The 20,951-nt window shown below is 44.8% G+C and overlaps 1 protein-coding gene across 3 annotated transcripts in view; it reads right to left on the minus strand.

The window, feature by feature from the left end:
• USP12 (ubiquitin specific peptidase 12) overlaps positions 1–1,896 on the minus strand; it is a 144,703-nt gene extending 142,807 nt beyond the window's left edge. The window contains exon 1 of one of the 3 annotated variants that reach the window (XM_044777391.2): positions 1,576–1,896. In XM_044777391.2, coding sequence (XP_044633326.1) covers positions 1,576–1,623 — 48 coding nt within the window. In that variant the 5' untranslated portion in view covers positions 1,624–1,896. Of the gene's footprint in view, positions 1–1,003; positions 1,255–1,575 lie in introns of those variants that run through there. The other 2 variants (XM_070520442.1, XM_044777396.2) reach the window with 2 other exon arrangements.
• Between the last annotated feature and the right edge of the window lie 19,055 nt (positions 1,897–20,951).

The following is a 20,951-nucleotide window of genomic DNA, read 5'->3' on the forward strand; positions in this document are numbered from 1 at the left end:
GCGTAGCTCAGCAACCTGGCAAGATTATCACTTTCAAAGACTTAATTATCACATTCCCTTTAAAATAGAATAATAATTGTCTTACCTAAAAATAATCCAAATGAACCTTGGAAATCGTTTTAATATAGTCCCTTTAATATCAATGCTTTCCTAAAATGTAAATTGTGAGTAAAAAACAAACATCCATTGGGGAAAATGGATTCTTCAATGATTCATTCTTCAATATGATTTCTTTAATACTGTAGATTTTAACCCCACCTGATTTCAGCCATTTTTTTACACCCTTCCTCTGCAAGCGGTATAGAATCTGCTTCTAAACCATCTTTCCGATCTCATTCACCACTCCTTAAAGAAAGGCATACAAAATGTATATACAGGTATATAAACGTATATAGGCATATAAAGGTATATAAGATGTACCACCCTTAAACCGAAGATTGCTTGGGGATCTCCTATATGCAATCGGGTGCGTAAAAAGGGCTAGTAAGAAATAAAAGAGAAGGGAAGATTTCAGAAGTCTTTAATAGCATAATCCCTAGGCCCACGTTGCAAAGAATAACTTTTTTCTGTGATGGCTCATAATTAGGATTCCTAGACGTAAGCTCATAAGGAGCTAACGAAACGAATTTGCCCCATCGTGTGGAAGACCGTGGTCCTTCCGGCCAAGCACAAAAACACCGAGATCGAAACGCACGCACGTTTTGCATTATTCGGAACTTTTCAATAGGCATTAGCACTTTTTTCCCCTTAAAGTCTATTTAAAAGCCCCCATAAAACACACACAATAACCCTTGCAGTCAGTCCCTGCACAGAAACACTTTAAGCCACACAGTGATGTGGCTGGTGTATTAAAGTAAACAAATGACAGGAAAGCTTAAGCTGTTTTTCAAGATTAACGTTGATTCCCAGAGACAAGACTGCCACCTGGACACTTGGTTGGAAAAGGGAGAGCTCGTCCCTCCAAGACAGAGTAGAAAATGGGAAAAATTTCAACAGCACTTACTTAAAGTTTCCACCTTCATACACACCCCCTTCCCCTGAGCGGGGGGTGGGGGACTCGGCCTCGCCAGAGGCGCGGGGACTACGTCTGCACTTGACTTCCGTCCCCTCCCGGGCAGGACTGGGACCCCGCCTCCGGCCGGCAGCCCCCCACCCGCGCCCAGAGACGCCTCCCGCCTGGCGCCCCGCCAGACGGAAATGGACAGCGCGCCGTCCGGGTCCTTCCACCTCCGACCAGAGCCAGGGCCGCGCTCCGCCCAGGGAGACGCGGGCACTCGAGGCCGGGGCACCGAAGACCCGTGCCCGCCCCCGCCACCCCCAGCACGGCCGCCCCCTGGCGAGTCCCCCTCGCGCCGCCCCGGCTCGCCAGGCGCCTTCCCCTTTCCCGGGCCGCTCATCCCCGCGCTGCCGCCGCCGCCGCCGCAGCCGTCCAACCGCCCCCGCCGGCCTCGCCGCCCCCCGCCCGGGCCCGGGCCCAGCCCCCGCGCTAGGCCCCGCGGGCGGCCCGGGGGAGGCGCGGAGACCAGGGCCGCCCGCCCGCCCGCGGGGTCCCGGCCGCCCTCCCGCTGCACCTACCATGGTACAGATGGAGGCGAATTTGGAGACTGTCATTAGGATTTCCATCCGCCCAGCGCCATCTTCCACCCAATCACAGCGGCGGCGGCGGGCGGGGGAGGAGGGGAGCCGGGCCGCCCGCTAGCACCGCAGCCCGCGGGCGGACCCCGAGCCGCCGCGGACCCACGCACCGAGCCTGCGCTGCCGCCGCTGCCGTCGTCGCCGCCGGCGCTACGGCTCTCCCCGCCCCGGGCCCCAGCCCCCGCCTGCCGGCGCCCGCCCGCCCCCGGCTCCTCCCCGGCGCAGGGCGCAGCCGCCGCCTCGGGGCCCGCGCCTGCCCGCGAAGCCGCCCGCCGCACACCCCGCCCAGCGCGCTGGGGAGCGGGCTCCGCCGAGGCCCTAATGCCCGGCCTGCCCGGCAGCGGCGCGGCCACCGGCGCGCCCCGCCCCCGGCCCCGCCCCCGGCCCTGGAGCGCGCGAGCCGGGGCGCGCCGGCACCGCCGCTCCACTCGTCCGGGGCGGGGCTCGGCGGGCTCCGCCTCCTGCCGCGGCCCTCGCGGTCCTAGAGCCGGATCTCCCGAGTCCTGGCTGCGAGAGGGGCTCCGGGGGAGGCTGCGGGCGCGGCGGGGGTGGCAGCCACCACAGAGTTCAGACCCGCAGCTCCTGCCGAAGAGGACGCTGCCGAAACGGCCAACGGAGACGACGATCTGAAAAATTCCGAGTGGGTTGGAAAGAAACCTGCTTCTGTACGGTTAAAGTAACCTGGGCCCAAGCGCTTAAAATGTAAAGTGGTTTGTTTCTTTTCACATACATTGGGTGAATCATCTGGGTCAAAACTCCATAGCTTAGCAAAAAACAAATTAATTAACTAAAAATGAAAGAGACAAGAAACCATGTATGCTTAGCTCTTTGACTTAAGAAGAAAGGTAAGTAATGGAGCAGGAGGGCGAAGCTGCCTTCCCGCCTGCCTGTTGGCCATAAATTTAGAAAATGTTTATAAATATAGTATCTAAGTATATTTGTTTGTAAAGTTGAGTTGCAAAATAGGGAAGATTTCCACCCAGCAGTGATGATGATGTTAGCAGAGATGAGAAGTCTCGCAAGTGAGAAAAATGTCCTGTAAGAAAGACTTAAGCAGTGTTAGCTAGTGAGACAGTTCCTCCTTTCTACTTTTATAAATTCATCATTGCACCCTGTTCTTCGAGTCAGCAGCGCAGCATTATTTCTTCCTGTTTGAGAAAGTAGTTATAGTTAGTAGAATAATTTATTATATTAGAGAGCTTGTGGTATTTCTCAATTGGTGAACTGCAGTGATGGGGTGCTTTTTGGGGTTCCCCCATTTCAGTGGGGCTGAGGGCCTGAATTCAGACAAAAGCTCCAAGATCAGATATGCCTTACCTCATGGATTCAGAGCATTCAAAAAACAAAACACAGCATTCAATCAAAATTTAAGGGAAAAATAGATTTCTGGTACATGAATACTGTTTCCATAGTGATTTCCATTATAAGCTTGCTTGGTGAAAAAAGTTGCAAACAGAATATAGCCAAATCCCATAGCAACAGTCCTGGTTCTCCAGGCACCTGCCTCCGTAGAGGCCGGGGCCTCCCTCTTTGCCCTGATACCCAAGCCAGTGACTAGGACCCTGCTTTTCACCACCACACATTCAGGTGTGTGGAGTTCTTGCCTCTCTGTTTCCCTCCCTAGACTTAGCAGTATCACCCACCTGGCTTCTTTCTTGCTGCGTTCCATCCTGCTTAGATCTCCAGGGCCTGCCTGGGCCCCATACTGGTGTCACCACAGCCCTGGACCCTGTCTGTCTCGCCTATTTAGATAAATGTCTGGTGTCATCCTGTCTTCCCCACCTGCTTCTGTTCCAGCAAACAGGTCTGATGTGCCAGAATTTGAGCCCTGCCTCTGTCTATGCTGCCCACCAACATGCCTCCTTGTCCATGAATCCTAAAAAGTCATAGTAACTGAGGCCACTAGCTAGCGTTACAAATTAGTTTATATAAGAACAAGTCCTATTTAAAATGGATTTCTAATAGAATCATCTGGAATTGTGTATAGTTGGTGTTATAGCTGTCTATTTGCAGGTGGTATCATAGATCCTAATTGCAGAACCTCAGAATGCCTCGTCTCCCCAGCCTAAGGTTGACTGGAGAGGCGCAAGCATAAAGAGAGATTCCTCTGTGTGCTAGGCACTGTACTGGGGAGTTTACCATATGTAACGCAGTTGACGATAAGATTTGGCTGAAATACCACATTTTGCATCCAGAGCCTAGAAGAGGTCATCTGGGCTTAGAACACAGTTTTTACCTGCAACTGTATCCATTTTAGAAAGAACTTCCTTGTGCCTAGGGAAAGATGGGTTTGTGTACAACTGACTTCTTTGGGCCTTCCTGAGTGGGTAAGCTACAAAATAAACCCAGAAAACTTCATGGACTGAGCAAGTAAACAAACGAGGGCCAAGCTTAATCCATTCAGTCAGCCTAATGCTTTAAAATTTGCTTCGTTTGAATACTTTTACACAATCCTGTACTGTCCAGTTCCTCGCAAGCCACTTCATATTTTCTGTTACTCATCCTGTCTGCAGTTAACCACAGGTCACTTCATATATTTCTGCCACCTCCCTTCTCCCTGAAGGCATTTGGGTTTGCACCAGCTAACATAAATGAGTGAAATGTTGCCTGTGATTGGGAGGCAGGGTGTGGAGGAAGTGTGGGGAAGGGGTAAAGACTGGGTGTAAGACATCCAGACAAGTAGTGCTTATTGAGGACATGTCTGTGCACCAAGTATTTTATGAAGTACTCATAACAGCCCAGGGACGTAGTTCCCCGTTTTCTAGATGAGGAAACTTACCCAAGGTTGCACAGTTAGCAAGCAGTGGAACCAGGATTTGAACCAGGCTCCAGAGGCCACACTCGCATCCACTCTGCTATACCAGCTCATGTATAGCAGTACGTCGTTTTGATTTAGTGGGATGAGGTTGAGAGGCTCTCACTCCTTTGGGACCCACATGCAGGTTTTAGCTACAAAATATACGCGAATAACTATTTCTTTGTCTCATTTTCCTCGTCTGGAAGATAAGGGTAATGATTATGCCTACCTCAGAGGGGTGTGACAAGGATAAAACATGGAGGCATGTTTAGAACAGCGCCTGCACTCCGCACGAACTGGAGAGCTCTGAATGGCCATTCAAAATCAACAGTTTAAAAGTCAGGGTGGGCAAATACAGCCCTCAGGCTGCCAGTTTACTCCCTCGGATTTAGTGAGCCTCTGCTGTATGCCAGGTACCTAATTAGTACTTCAGATGCATTCTCTAATGGAACCTTCCAATGCCCTTGGAGCTCCATCATTCGTGCCCATTTTACCTCTTTCACTGTGACACTGCTCATCTTGTGCAGAGCCAGGGTCCAAACCAGATGCTCCGACTCTAAAACTCGTGATCTCTCCCCAACTCTCCCCTGCCCTTTGACAGTTGAATGGATCAGCCTTCTTGGTGGCTTTAATTAACATCATCCAGCTGTCCAGAGGTAAATGTCAATCAAAACAGTGATGTTCTTCTGTTGGTTTGAATCAACAGATAAGTGACTGACTTCCAGTTCAGAGGAGTAAAATCGAGTCTTCTGCACCATGGATGTATGACAGATTTGCTGGGCAGGATGGCATATAGCTAATATATCTAAAATTTTGTCAGTATTTAAATCTAGGTTTAAAAGAAGAGGACCAACGGCGTAGCCATGTTATACTCTATTTCAAACTGAAATATGAGTTCATTCATTAAAACAAATATCTGTTGATCATCTCCTGATGAATAAGAGAAATCTTTGCCCTCAGGAAGCACACAGTCCATTGGGGTAGACAGATGATTTTTTTGGAAAATGAGCTGAGGAAATGAAGAACCAAGTGCTGTCAGCTCCAAGTGGGGTGGGACTAGCTCTGGCTGCAGGAGGAGCAAGCCGAGGGCAGCTTCACCATCTGGAAGAATAGGATGAACCGGGGTAGGGGGAGGGCAGTGGTCTCCCAGGCAGAGGGAACGTCATGCACAGACCCTGAAGGAGCCTGGAATGTGTGTCAGGCTGCAGCACGGGTATGTTGCAGGGAGTTTGTGGAGAAGAGTGTGGAATGTCAAGGGGACAGTCCGACCCACAGTCACACCAGAAAGGTTATGGTCTCTGGGATCTCTCCTGTCATATCCATCAATAATAAATGGTAGTATCAGCCTACCTTGAAACCTGTTCCTTGTTCTTCATAATATCAGTTTGGATTCCCAGTCGTGCAATTTGTTGAGACTAAACTTGGCAGAGAATTTCAAGGAGACATCAAACCAACAGGTCTATAACTGGGGAGAAAACCTTGACTTCTGGTGAGTGCAGAAGTAAGCCAGAATATTTTGTGTGCTTAGCTCTTCATTTAGCAAGGTCTGACTAGAAGAGACTACACAGCTGCTGGGGAGGGTGTTGCAATCATTCTTCTGTTTAGAACTAGTTCAGAAGTTGCTGAGCTTAACTTCGGAAGGGGCTACCTTTTGAGGTCCTTGCATTAGCCACCCCTTCTGTGAAAAGAAGAGAACAGAGCGAGAGCGTGGACAACCTTGGATACAAACATGATCCATTCCGGTCATGCAATTATTCAGCAATGTATATCTGAATTGCATTTTTTTAGTCCGTACGTATCTGTTGAGTACCTCCAACTTGTGAAGGCTTCTGGTAGACACCTAAGGAACAGGAGTCATGCCTTCAAAAAGTTTGCCATCCAGTTGAGAACGAAGACATAAATAAACCACCTCAAGTTAGGTTAAGTGCCAATTATGTGATTTATGGTATTACAGGGGTTTGGAGAAGAAAGAGATTGTCTCTTCTTTAGGTCATCAAAAAATGCTGCTGCATCCTGGAGAGTCAGGTCGTTTGATCTAAAGGGAAGTTAGAAAATCTCAAAGAGTAACAATTAAATCTTTTAAGTAATCATTAAAGAAAAATTTGTTCATATTTAAATTGAGGATAACGATATTACCTGCCTCCTGCAGTTATTTTGAGGATTTGATTAGCTCATACTTGTAAAGTACTTAAAGCAGCACCTGGCACCTAAGGAGCAGATACAGCTGTTGTCCTCCTTCTCCTCCTCCTTCCAGTCTTTCCAGCTTCGTCTCATCCTCCTCCCCCTTCACTCACTGTTCCTGTCACACTTGCCTCCATTTTGTTCCTCAAACACCAGCAAGCTCCATGCCGGCCACCTCTGAGCGTTTGCACTAGCCATTCCGTCTCCCTGGAGCTCTCTCCGTCCTTCGGGTGGTGTGTGTCATCTCGTTAAGGAGACCTGCCCTGCCGTGGACCCCTCCTCCCAGGGCACCATGTCTGTCTGTTGAGCTCTATCCCCAGTGCTGGAAAGGGATAATAAGTGCTCAGCAAGTACTCGTTACGGAATGAACTGACTGATAAGCACCTGCACTCTAAGGATGTCCAACTCCAGAGCAAATAAAAGTAATTCAGGAACACAGAGGGGTTTTATCCTAACTAATCAACACCATAAATTTGAAGTCTCCCGAAGCACGGACAGATACTCTGCTCTTCTGATTCTCTTCAGGTTGGACTTTCCCGTTTTCACCTCAGCGTTTGCTGAGCTCTAGTGAGAAACTTCACCAGAAAAATTAAAAAATAAGAAATCGTAACATCCTCTAGACTCCAAAACATCTCGAACACCTATGTCTGACTTCCCCAATCGTAACTGCCTTTCTTTGTGGTGCCTTTAGGTTTTTTCCTGTGGAGACAGCTTCTTCCTTCATCCTGCCCTCTCCCCACCACCTACTTCTCAAATATTCCGGGATGGTTTTTCAACACACTTTCCCAGAGTTTGCCCAGGTGCTTGGAGTTTATACTGTAAAAGTTTGGACTAACTTGTGGTTTTACTATCAGATTCGCATCTTAGCACCCACAGGGCGTCTTTGCTCCTTGACCTTAATTAGCCTACCCAGGGCACTTAGCGAGGGTAGTGTACCACTCGGGGGTTTCCTCAAACGTTCAAGCTCGGTCATCAGTTCAGAGAAACAGGCATGGCTTCCACTTCTTCTTTTTAAAAAAGACTCTATTAAACTAGCCAAGCATAGCAATGTTAAACAAAAGTAAAAATTCCAAAATATATTTAGCATAAAGAAACTCCTGTTAGATACACAAGAAACTGTTGATGGTGATTTCCTGAGACTGAGGAAGCGGGAGTGGGTGAATTGGGGGGCGACATGGAAGAGACCATTTTTATTGTATACTTTTTTACACTTTTTGCGTTTTGAACCATGCAAATGTATAACTCTTTCAAAAATTAAAGAGACTGAATATTTTTAAAACTTAAAAGACGTATTTATGTGACAATGTTTTTGAATTACTAGGCACAATCTAAATTCGTTTCTTTGTAAAAGTAACTTAGTGTGAGCCTGGTTTGATTCCAGTGCTGCTCTGCCTGATTAGAACATGCACTTGAACTCTGACACTTCCTTTGGACTCTCCGATAGCTCTTATCTTCTGCCTTCATTGGCTCAGACTCTCCTAGTAAAGAGAGACAACATGAATTAAAGGGCAAGCTTTTTTTCCGCCTGCTTGAAGAGGGCTATCCACGGGTTATTTTTCCTGCTCTATCAAAAGGAAGAAGTGGTGGGGAAATGAGAGATGAGAAGGAAAGTGAACCCAGACACTCCTCTCTGCTCTCACATGCCTGGCTCTCCATCCTCAAGGCCCAAACAGAAAAGAGATACAGTGATCACAGTCCCTCGTGTGGTCCCAGCCCAGCACCTCTAAGAGTCCTGTCCACAGAGCTGCCCTGTAGCTGGCTTTTCCCCAGCAGAGGAGGAGCGCTTGTCCTCTCAGGCACTTCTGCATCTTAACCTTTTCTGGGGTTTTTTCGTAGGATTTTTTTTTGCTTTAGCCTTTCCCAGTTCCCTCTTGTCAATTCTACCAGGCACAGTATGCACCGAAATGTAGTTGTTTTTTTTTTTTTTTAACAACAATGACACACAGGAGCAGATACATCTGCTTTCTGATGCAAACCTTGAGGTTATACAAATGACAGGTTATACGAGAATTTCTTTGAATAGGTCTTGCAGGTAACAGGGGAATGCACGTCTGTCTCTCCCTGGCTCAAGCCCGGGGCTGCTTTTCCTGACAACCTGGGCACACAGTGTCCCCAGAGCCACCTCTTCCTCCCCTTTGCTGCCTGTAAGCAGCAAGGAGTTTTTTTATTTTAAGGATTCTGTTATTCATCGTTACTGGGAAATAGGAAATAGACAACAAAAATAATGAATTAAGGAAAGACAAATTTTATAAAGCTCTATAGGCCTGAAATACTAAAGGGCTTCAAGTTAAGACTTAGGGCATCAGAAGGTTTAGCTGAATCTTGGTGATCCTGAACAAGCTCTTAACCTCTAAGCTCCAGTTTCCTCATTATCCAAGGGGGAAGACCCCAAATCCGTCGGGCAGCTAAGAGCATTAAATGAGATACTGCACATAAGTAGCCAGAACCTCAGCGGGCCCACAGGACGAAAGAGATCAAAGGAATGCATGGTGGTTCGCCTGGAATCTTTTCTCCTCTCCCCAGCAAGATAATTCATTCAGAATAGTGCATGATGGCTTGATTCAAAAACAATGAATTCTCGATAGCCAAATGTGGACATAACCCAAGTGTCCATCCACAGAAGAATGGATAAACAAAATGTGGTAAATATCTGCTATGGAATATTCAGCCTGAAAAAGAAACAAAGTACTGACACATGCCACAGCATGGATGAAGTTGGAAGACAATATGCTAAGTGAAATAAGTCAGTCACAGAACGACAATACTGTATGATGCCCCTCATCTGAGGTTCCTAGAGCAGTCGAATTCATAGAGACAGAAGATAGAAAGGTGGTTGCCAGGGGCTGGGGGAGGGGGAGTCAAGAGTTAGTGTTTTAACGGATAGTTTCTGTTGAGGATGATGAAAAAGTTTGGGGTATAGATAGTGATAATGGTTGTACAATAATGCGAATGTTCTTAACACCATTGAACTGGACACTTAAAAATGGTTAAAATGGTAAATTTAATGTTGTGTATATTTTACCGCAATAAAAAATAACAATTGAAAAAAAAACTCATCAAGGACTTGTAGACAAAACAGAAAGCAGCTTTGTTAATTTAGGCTGAGTTGCTTCCTCCTCTGGGCACCCAGAGCGCTGGTCGCTTCCATTACGTTGACTGGCTCCTGATGCCTCTCCTCTGCCCTGCAGTCCACCTCTCCACCCTTAGGGGGCGCGTCTCAGTAGTTCTTCCACGGACCTACTGGGGATCCCTTGCTGTGTTCTGAATCCTGACCAGGAGGTGCAGAGGGGAGAGATGCACGAGGCATGCCTGTGGCTCAGCCAGGTCTCTGGTACCTACTTCCCCGCCCATCTGCTTCAGTACTTCTCCGTCACCGGCTCCCTGCTTCCCGCAAGGCACCTTGACTCCTTTTCTGTCTGCACTGACCCCTGTGGATTTAGTGACTCAGCTCTTGGACTGGCCCTTGGCTCAGCACTTGGCCCTGCAAGATTCAGCTTCCTGCATCTGCTCCCTGTCAACTCTCGGAGTCTGCCAAGCAGCTGAGGTCATCCTACGCTTGTCACCACCCTATGGAAAAGGAGAGCAGAAGCCACGAGTCACCCAGGCTGGGAAGGTTACGTGATCCATTTCTTGTTTCCCTCACCTCCTGCCCCTCCATGCAGCCCAGTCAATTCCACCTCAGGAATACCTGGTGTATGTACTTCCTTCTGAACCCGCGCTCTCCCATGCTGCTTGAGATCAGGGGCCCGTCATGCCCTGGTGAGCCACGGCAGCAGCCTCATGTCTGGTCTCTGTCCTCTAGTCTGTGCCCCTCCAGTCCTTTCTCTACATGCTTGCCAGAGCTATTGTCCCCAGATGCAAATCTGGTCCCAGTTCTCTCCTGCTCCACAGGCCCCCAATGCTGGAGGGCCAAGTTGAAGTTCTCTGCTTGCCAGAATAATTCCCTCACACTTCGACCCCCACCCCCTACTCCAGCCCCAGCCCCTCCTCCAGCAGTGCCACCCTCCCTACTCCAACACACCGAAGTTCGCTGCCTTCACCCATTTGTTCCTTCTGTGGCACAGTCTGAGTGACTGTATGGCCTGGTTTGCCCAGAACAGTCTCTGTTTACACCCGTTCAGTGTAATTATTAATAGCCTCTCTTTCACTCTCCAAAGTGTCCTGGTTTGGGCAAGAAGTTATGTGGTCAGACTACATTTGCCCTCATTCTTCACCTGGTGAATCTCTGCTCCTCTTCCACAATCTGCTTGATGTCAGAAGCGCTGGGGAGCCTTGCCTAAGACCTGCAGGAGAAATCGGTAGCTCCTTCAGGACTCCCTCGGCCTTCTGTGTATAACTTCATGACAGTGTTTACCATGGTGTAGTGTCAGGGATTGTGTACATGTTTGTCTTCCCTACCAGGCTTCCTGAGTCTTACATATCTGTTCATCCCCAGCACTCAGAAGAGTCCCTGACATATAGGAGGTGTACAACTAAAATCTGCTGAAGAGGAATGAAAAAATGAATTCATTTATTACGTGAGGACTATGTGCTGGGCACTGTTCTAGGTTCTTGACAAAACAGATGAGCATCCACATTCTCCCAGAGTTTACGTTTAAGTGGGGGGAACAGACGTAAGTTAATTTCCGAACAAGTCGTAGGTAAGGGTCTAGGTCTGGGATTTCCTTTGGCTAAGCAGGCTCATTCCTAGGGCTGGGGCTGGGGGGCAGCTCCCTGTGAGGCATGAGGCTGTCCGAGGGATGAGGGCCACCGGGCCAAAACAAGCATTCTGGCAGAAGGAAGAAGCAAAACGTGATGATGAAAGCAGGGGCAGAGAGATGCTACGATGCTCGTTCTGAAGATGGAGAAAGGGGGCCACAACCCAAGGAATGCAGGTGGTCTCCCAAAGCTGGAAAAGGCAAGGAAACACATCCCTTTCTAGAGTCTGCAGAAAGGAACACAGCCCTGGGGATACTTTGACTTTAGTCCAGCATCATACTTCTGACCTCCAGAACTATAACATAATAAATTTGTACTGTTCTTTAAAAAAAAAAAAAGAAGAAGAAGGAAAGAAGCAAGGATCAGATGCTGGGTAGACTGTGTCCATTTGGGGAAGGATTTCAGAATGATTTACTTCCAGGTCAGACTTCTGTCAGTCCTCTCCGTGTACTTCCGGGACAGTCTGTTTGACCTCATTGAAGATAATTCGGAGTGTTATTGTAAAGCCTTGGATGAACGGCTCCCTTGGCACATCCTGCGATAGAGGCTGTCGTTCAGATTCGTACGTGGTCAAGATGAGTCAACCTTGTCGTGAAAACTGTCCTGAGTATTGCAGCTACCTAACTTTCGCATCAAGTACCACCAATGATGACTTTTAATCATCAAACTATCAAATCTGTAGAAAAATATACCCACAGAGATTGCTACCATTCCAATGTTAAAATAAAAACACATCTACGGACATAATAATGGCAATACGATCTGTTCTGTGGACATAGTTCCAACCAAAGCAAGGCCCTCCCCCTCCCCCGGAGTAGCTAATCTCCATGCAAGGTCTCTGTGGGATGAGGCCCCACCCTGGAAAGCCCTCGATACCTTTCCTCCTGGGTCTGTTAGGAAATGCTCTGACAAAGTCTCAATCCTCTAACCAAAAGCGTATCAAAGAACATTTTTCTCACTGTTTTTTTCCTTAGGAGATGACAGAGTAGCAAGTGTATGGATGAGAATACCAAGTAGGCATTTTGATGATGCTAATCATGAAGTTGGCTGGAGAAAATGGGAACTGGATCAGAAAATACTGAATAAATCCTTTTGTGCTCTCTCCTTTTAACACCTGAGTCAAAGCAACCCCTCCCGTTTTCTGCGATCCTGCGTTAGTGTTCCAGCAAGCCAGGCCCCTGCCCAAGCCAGTGAGCCATTATCTGTTTTAACTGAAAGGCGCCACTCTTAATCTGCCCCTTTTATTCCATGCCATCACTCTGATTTAAATAATTTTCTTGCTTCCAATACTGCAGTAGATTTCTTCTTTCTTCTCTTTCTTTTTTCTTTTTAATTTTTATTATAGAAATTTTCAAACGTATAAAAAAAGTAGAGAGAATAGTAACATGAACGCAATTTACCCATCACCTAGTTTTTCTACAAAAAATTTACATATAGTAAAAAGCACAGATTTTAAGTGTACAATTGTTTTGATAAACGTATACACCTGTTTAATTGCCACCCCCAATCAATATATAGAGCATTCCCGTCACCCCAGAAAGTTCCTTTGCCCTCCCCCAGTCTTAGCAGTTACCACTACATGCCATGTTTGTTTCATCTATACCCCCACCCCAAAACCTCAGGATGATTTTGAAGCAAATCCAGACATCATATTATTTTATCTGTAAATACTTCCTTATGTTTCTCTAAAAGATAAAAAATATTGTCACACCTAAATGAACAATGATTTCTTAACATTATTAAATATCCACTCTGTGTCTACATTTCCCCAATTCTCTTTTAATAGATTTGTAATTGGTTTCTTCGCCTTTGATATATCCCATTGACTTTGAAAACCACTCCAGATTAACATTTTCAATCCACCATCGTGATTATGTACTAACTGAGTACTCCTTAGTCTAGTAGAACCTGGACTCAATGTATAACTTTCCAGTTTAAATTTCCAGTATTCCTCTGCAGGCAGCTTACTCTTCAGCAAAAGTAAACTAGCTTTCATATGAATAAACCTTGTTTCCCTGCCTCTGAGAATTTGATTGAGTCTCTTGCCTCCGCCAGGGATGGGTTAGTGGCTAGGGAATCGGTAGTAAACAAGACAAACATAGCTCCTGCCCTCGGGTGATTGTGGCCTCCTCTCCTCTCTACCTGTTGGAACCCCATTTACTTTAAGGTCAAGTCCAAACGTCATCTCTGTGAAGTCTGCCCTGATCTCCTCAGGCAGAAATATTCTCCTGCTCCCCTAAAGCTCCTGCGCTGCTGCATTTGCACTGCTCCTACAGTACGTCCCACACAAGGAATTTGAACATAAGACAGGTAGAGAGAATTACTTCATCTTTGTAATACCTTCAACATCTAATGGGAACACAGCGAATGAAGGAATGAAGGAATGAATACTACGCTAAGAGGAGTTATCAAAAAAAAAAAAAATCACCCACCAACTGCCAAACCTGAGCCAACTGTTTAAGAAAACATATGTTTGAGACATCCTTGACCTGGTATAGATGATTGCAATGCTTTGAGGGCATCTGGGAGAAAAAGCCCGTTTATGAAACATTGGGAATTAGCCCGGAGATTAAGAGCATATGCCTTGAGGTCTTCCATCTTTCACTTATCTTATTCCTTTCTAGTCTGTTTCTGAACTTGGGACACAGAACTAAAAAGCTGATTTTCTTCAGCCAGAAATCCTTAAATTAGTTCTCTGTCATGACAAAAATTTGAAAACATAAAAAGGCATAAAGAAGAAAATTAGAATCACCCATAACCCACCAGTCAGACGAAAATCACTGTAAACATTTTGGTCTATTTGCTTTCAGTCTTTTTTTTCTGCGAATAGGAAAAGGGTCTGTTCTGCAGCGCTGGGTTTCACACTGGCGCTGAGGGTGGGTGGACTTACACAAGGAGAACATTTTGTTTTCCATGTTAAAGTCGTATGGCCGTCATCTCCTCTCCATTCTGCCTTTCCTCACTGATTGATGGATCTCTCTTTTTTTTCCACACATTTTGTTCTGGCTCTTCCCCCACTGAACCCAGAGTTCTGGTCTTGTGACCCTAATTTGAGTCTTCACGCCATTCTCTGCTCCCAACATCATGTCCCTAATCGGAATATCAGAGCCCTGTCATTTCAAATCTGTTCACCTCACCTCCTGGGCTCTGAAGCCAAGCTCCTGGACCACATCTGATCTCTGACCTTTATCGTACTTTTTTTTTTCCACTTACGAGCATTTTCCCATGGCATGAAAAAGCCTTTGTAAATTGAAACTGAATGGCTGCATATTATTGTCTTTTATGTTTGACCATAATTATCTTAATCATTCTCTTAATATTGACCTTATGTTAGTTTCAATTTGTCACTGTTATGAATAACATTTTGATGAATATCTTTGTAAATAAATCTTTAACCATGTATCAGATTACTTTCTTAAGTCAGCTACATAGAAATAAACTAATTGACATAAAATATGGCATAAAAAACATTTGATACATATTGTTAATGTGATTTCTAGAGAGAACGTGCAAACACACTCCCACTGCCAAGTATAGTGTGTCTGTCTTGTTGCATTGTGGCATTATTGTTAGAAGAGAACTTAGGAATAGAAAGGAGTTTTCTCAATGTAATCAAGAGCATCTCTGAAAAATGTAAACTAGCATCATACTTAATGGTGATAGACCGAATGCTTTCCCCCTAAGATCAGGAACAAAGCAAGGATGTCCATTCCCACCAGTTCTATTCAACGGTGTATTCTTTTTAAATATTTGCTAATATGGGATATTAAAAATCATTGTGCATCAATTTGTGTATCTTTGTTTTATTTTCTTACCTTTATTAGCAATTTGTATTTCTTCTTTTGTGTATTATGTATCTTGTAGTCTTTGCCCATGCCTCTGTTGGAGTTCTAAGGCTTTTTATTTCTGTGAGCTCTGTATATTTCTGTCTTAATTATTTATTTCTACAAATTTGTAGTTTGCTTTTTCATTTTTGAATCCCATATTTTTGCCATAGAGAAGTTTATTTTATTTTTTGTGAACAAAACTATTGAGTCTGTCTCTTTTTAAATTGCTTTTGTGCTCAACTCTTTCCTCTTATAGCACTCCATGGTTCTACAGAAACAATACTGCTTCTATATTCAAGGACTGGTTGAGCAGTTCATCACCCCATTATTTTGATAACCAATTTTCAGATGAGCAGTAGTTCTTACAGCCTGCAACTGGTGTTATTTGTGTCATTATAGTCCATCAACAGGAAAAAAAATGGCCCAGAGAATCTAATTTGCAATATTGGCTCAAAGTTATAATGTGTAGAATTTATACTCAGTTTTGAGTCATGTTTTCATCTACAAAATTTAATTAAAGGATGGTGAGGCTGATATTCAAGAATCACATAGGAGCATAAAAATTTATAACAGAATCTCACAGAGAAGGATAGCTTAATTTGGACTGGAAGATTATCTTACTAATTGTTCAAAATGGAAATGGACAAGCATTTTCTCCTGTTCAAGAGTAGCTAAAGAGTAAGGAGAACAGGGTTGGCCTGGTGGCGCAGTGGTTAAGTGTGCACATTCCACTGCGGCGGCCCAGGATCGCCCGCCCGGATCCCGGGTGCAGACATGGCACCACTTGTCAAGCCATGCTGTGGTAGGCAACCCACATAGAAAGTAGAGGAAGATGGGCACAGATGTTAGCTTAGGGCTAGTCTTCCTCAAAAAAAAAAAAAATACTAAGGAGAACAAATAAGAACAATTATTTTCATGTGCTATCAATCAATAGAGTTATATTGAGTATTGAATTTTCCAGAAGTTGTTAGTCTAAAAGGGGTTGATTTTTTTTAATGTTAGTCTTTTAGGTTATAAAATTGACACTAAAGAATCTTCTATTTGACTTTATTTGTAGCTTAATTCATGTATACTATCTCTGGGTTAACAGCTGATAAATTATTGTATTTTTATTATACCTCATATTCTTTGGTCTCATAAAGAGTTTGGATATGAGACTGTAAGAAGAGATGTACCTCAGAGTAACTACTTTCCAGAGTTAGTACAAGCATGTGATGAGTAAGATTTTTATGGTACCAAAATTCTCAACGTAAAACAAAGGGAAAGTCCAGATGAAGCAATTTAAGATAATAATTTACACAAAAGTACAAAAAAGAGCCCTGGACTTCAACAAGAATTCATGTATCAATCCCAATTTCAAAATACGTGAAAGAACATTGCACTGAACAGCACCACTGAAGGGAGCTCTGAGCGTGTGGAGGCCGCAGCACAATTTGAGTCCCCGCCGGCTCATTCTGCTTCCCGCACGCCCAGTTCAGCCCAGCCTTTCTTGAATTTGCTCTCTGCACCAGCATAGGACCTGCAAAGAGCAGGGACTCAATAAATGAGTTGTTATGAACACCTTTTTGGCAAGTCCTTGGGGAATAGAATCAGCATTCAAGAGTACCAAGAGGTGGGCTGTGGGGCCAGGCTGTCCTGATGCAAATCCTACATCTGCTATTTACCCACTGGGTGACCTTGAACATGTGTACTTAACCTCTGAGTGTCAGTTTACTCTCATTTAAGATGAAAATAATGATAGCATCATAGGTTTGTGTCAAGATTAAATGAGACAAGGCATAAAAAATACCTAGTATATAGTAAGCATTTGGTACATTTGAGCTATTTATACACAGAGGAAAGAAAAGCACAACCACCTGAATATTTCCTATCTATATCATCCTATGCAAGTAAATGATATATATGTGAGCAAAAGACATATAAAGGCACTCTAAGAGCCATTGATTCAGTTAGGGTTCGGGTTAGCTGCATGAAATAAATAAATACCCCCTGCCCCCATACACGCAAACCAGCCATTTAGAAAAATCGAAATTAATTTCCCTCACACATAAAATAAGCCAGAAGGTAGGCAGCCCAGGGCTGCTCTAATGGATATATAATTATCTGGCTCCAGGCTCCATTCTTCGTGCTGCTCCTCCCTCCATAGTGAGCTGCCTCAGGGTCCTGGAAGGTTGCTTCACCCCCACTATCTGATCTCCTTTTCTGGGCAGTGGGAAGGAGAAAGCGGGGGAAAATGGGCCTGCCTTTACCCTTTAAAAATATTTGTCAGTGGTTACATCCAACACTTTCATTAACATTCCATTGGCCAGAACTTGATCCGAGTCCCATTGAGCTACAAGGAAAGCTGGGAAATAGCCTTTATTCTGAGCAGTCCTGTGCCCAGCTAATAATTAGAGGTTCTGGTACAACAAAGAATATTAGGGAGGAAAATAGCATTTCTTGCCACAGCCCAGTGGATAACAAACTGGCTCTGAGAGAGAAACATAATATATTCCAGAGAAACGAGGGCAACCCCAAGATTTATGTATTTGCTTATTTATCTGTTAGGGGGCAATTGTCACTGGTTTATTCTGTTGTGTTTGTGCTTCATTCCTCAGAGTCATAACAAAGATTATGTGCTTGGCCCTCCTAGAAATGCTTACCAGAGTGTCCTTCCCGTTCTGACCTCCAGGCCTTCGAGGCGAGGGAAAGCTCTTGGGGAGGATTTCAAAGAAAAACCACCAGATGACTAACAGCTTGAAACAGTAAGACCTCACACGGACCTTTAAGGGATGGGCGTGAGTCAGCCAGGGAAAGGAACGGCTAGAGGGTGACTAAATAATGGTGTCCTCCTACGTGAAGGACTCTGACACAGAGGAGAAGCAGAGGGAGGAGGAGGAGGAGGGTCAGGAGGATGGCCAGCTCTTCATCTCCACTAAGGACTGAAGAGAAGAGAAAAGGGAACAGAAGCGACTGCGGGTGGCATACAAGGAGAAATGTGCTGCCAGGGATGGCTGTTAAAACACTGCGCATGCAGATTATACACTGACGTCTCTGACCACTGAGATGTTTGACACACTCCTCCTGAGCGCAGGGGTCGGGGGTTGGAGGGGCGGGGCACAAGCAGCCGGTGGGTGAATGTCTTGAACATTAACAGTTTCCTTTCCCATGTCTCAGTTTCGCTCATGGAATAACTATGTTTTGGAGCTTAGAAAAAGGGTACAATGTTGATTTGAAAGATAAATTCTGGTTTTGCATGTATATAAAAAAATAATAACTACACGGTATCAGTATATTGTAAAATAGAGGAATGAATTTTCTATGTTTTAAGACACCTTTTTTTAAATTATAAAAGTAAGACAATAGCTTTCTGGTCAAGATGGTACAGTAGGATGCAAAAGATCCCCTGCAAACAGTAAGCGATGCCGAACAAAACATACAAAGAGAAACACAAAAAGATATAGCCTGGCTCAGAAAGGAGATGATTACTTATGGGGCCCAGAAACAGAAGACAAACAGTAAAGAGCCGAGGGAGGCGGAAACTGGGACCTGCGGCTGAGGGTCTCAAAACAGGCGGTGGGAGCTGAGAATCTGGCCCCTCTAAGATGCTCCACCTGAGACTGAAGACCAAAGCCACACTCACTGCGAAGCCAGAGGCCGGGTGTAAGATCTCCTTCCTCCTCTTTTCCCCTTCCCTTCTCCAAATCCCACTCCCCAGGGATAACTGCTTTTCCTGTTGAGCTCTCCTGATGGCCACTCGGCAGATAAGGACATTACAGCATGTACGGGTCTTTTTCCCTCTCCTGCCCTTTCTCTACTTTTGTTCAGGTCTGCCGTTGTTCTCACATTTCATTCTGATCCGTAACCATAATTAAGTCTTTTGTGCTTTGTATATAGGTCCATTGCAAAAACAAGTAATGTGGCTGAACCCCCAGTGAAGGAAATGTATCCTATCTCATGAAACCTGTGCCGTGAGTAAATAGGCTGTTTTTCTAAACTCTGTGTATAGCTCGGAATCATGTCATGTTTCACTTAGCTTCTCATTTAGATCATGATTTTCTTTTACAGCATTTGTTTTCCCTAAAGTTTCTAATTTCCTCTCCTGTGTGTGTGTGTGTATTTATATGTAATTATTGAAATGCCTTCACTTTCTCATCCAGTACTTCCAAGTTCTTAAATATGCGTTATATGTAATGACACCTTTTTTCTCCTTAAAGATATTCTTCTTGGAGCCCTTTCACTTCCTGTTTCAATTTGAGCTGACAGCTGTCCAGGCCTGTTACACAAGTGACCCCCTGCGGTTTCTCTTCGATGATTTCCTGGGCTAGTTTCCTTGGTTTTTGGATTCAGTCTGCCTCTTTCTTGTATTTCTTCTCAGTTCGAGAGGAGTACATCCTCAGTTTTTACAGAAAGGGTGTTTGTAGAGAGAAACTTTGTGAGTGCTTAACATTTTGACTTTGTCCTCGCCTTATTTGTTTGATTGGATGTAGGATTCTAGATGGAAATAATTTTTCCTGGTAAATTTTGAATTATTTCTCCATTGTCTTTTAGCAACCAGTGTTGCTTTAGACATATCTGATGCCAATTTAGTCCTCATTTCCACCTGAGAAACTTCCTTTCTTTCCTCTCTACACAATTTTAAGGTTTTTCTTTTTAAACATGGCATTCTGAACTTTCACCAGAATATGGCTCTGTTGCTATAGATGTGTCACCCTCCACCCTCGCCAGAGTAGGAGGTGGGTGAGAAGTTCTTTCAACCTGAGCACTTGAATTTTTCTTCAGTTCAGGGAAATTATTTTCTGTTATTTCTTTAAATACTTTCTCTTCATTCCCTATTCTCTCCTCCTGGAACTCCTAATAGATAGACATTGAATCTTCTATGTTTCTTAACTTTTCCTCATTAATGCTCCATATTTTGGAATATCTCTCTCTCCATATCTTCCAGATCACTATTTGATCTTTTCTTCATTCAGTCCTTCTATTTTTTTTTTTTAAAAGATTTTATTTTTTCCTTTTTCTCCCCAAAGCCCCCCGGTACATAGTTGTGTATTCTTCGTTGTGGGTTCATCTAGTTGTGGCATGTGGGACTCTGCCTCAGCGTGGTCTGATGAGCAGTGCCATGTCCACGCCCAGGATTCGAACTGACGAAACACTGGGCCACCTGCAGCGGAGCGCGTGAACTTAACCACTCGGCCACACGGCCAGCCCCCAGTCCTTCTATTTTGAGTTTTCATTCTACCAACCATGTCATTAATTTTTGAGAATTTTTCACTTTCTGAGTGCTCTTTTTTCATGGCCATCTGTTTCTATTCTTTCTTTGAATAATTTATCTATCATTGAACATCTTTTGGAGCTTAGATTAGAAAGTTTTTTTTAAGTTCTATTTCTTGATTTTTTGTCTCCCACTCTCTGAAACAATGTGTTCCATTTGTTCAAATTGGTCTTTCACAGCATTATTCTTTTAAATGTCTTATGATTTTGTTTGACATGGCTTATGAATGATGAAATATATTGATTTTCACAGGCCACTTACCTGAGTTTCCTTCACCCAAAAGGCCTCTTCCTCACCCCACTCCCACCCTCTACTCCCATCAGAATAGGAAGTGAGTAAGAAGTCTCTGTGTAAACGAGTGTGTATGCTCCACAGGCAGGATTCTCAGAATTGCCAGGATAAATAAGAATGTCCTCTAAAAGCAGATTAGCCAGCCCTGGTGGTCCAGTGGTTAAGATCTGGCACTCTCACCACCCCGGCCCAGGTTCGTTTCCTGGTCAGGGAACCACACCACTGTCTGTCAGTTGTCATACTGTGGTGGCTGTGTGTTGCTGTGATGCTG

The sequence above is a fragment of the Equus asinus genome, chromosome 11, assembly GCF_041296235.1.
Source record: "Equus asinus isolate D_3611 breed Donkey chromosome 11, EquAss-T2T_v2, whole genome shotgun sequence".
Classification (NCBI taxonomy): domain Eukaryota; kingdom Metazoa; phylum Chordata; class Mammalia; order Perissodactyla; family Equidae; genus Equus; species Equus asinus.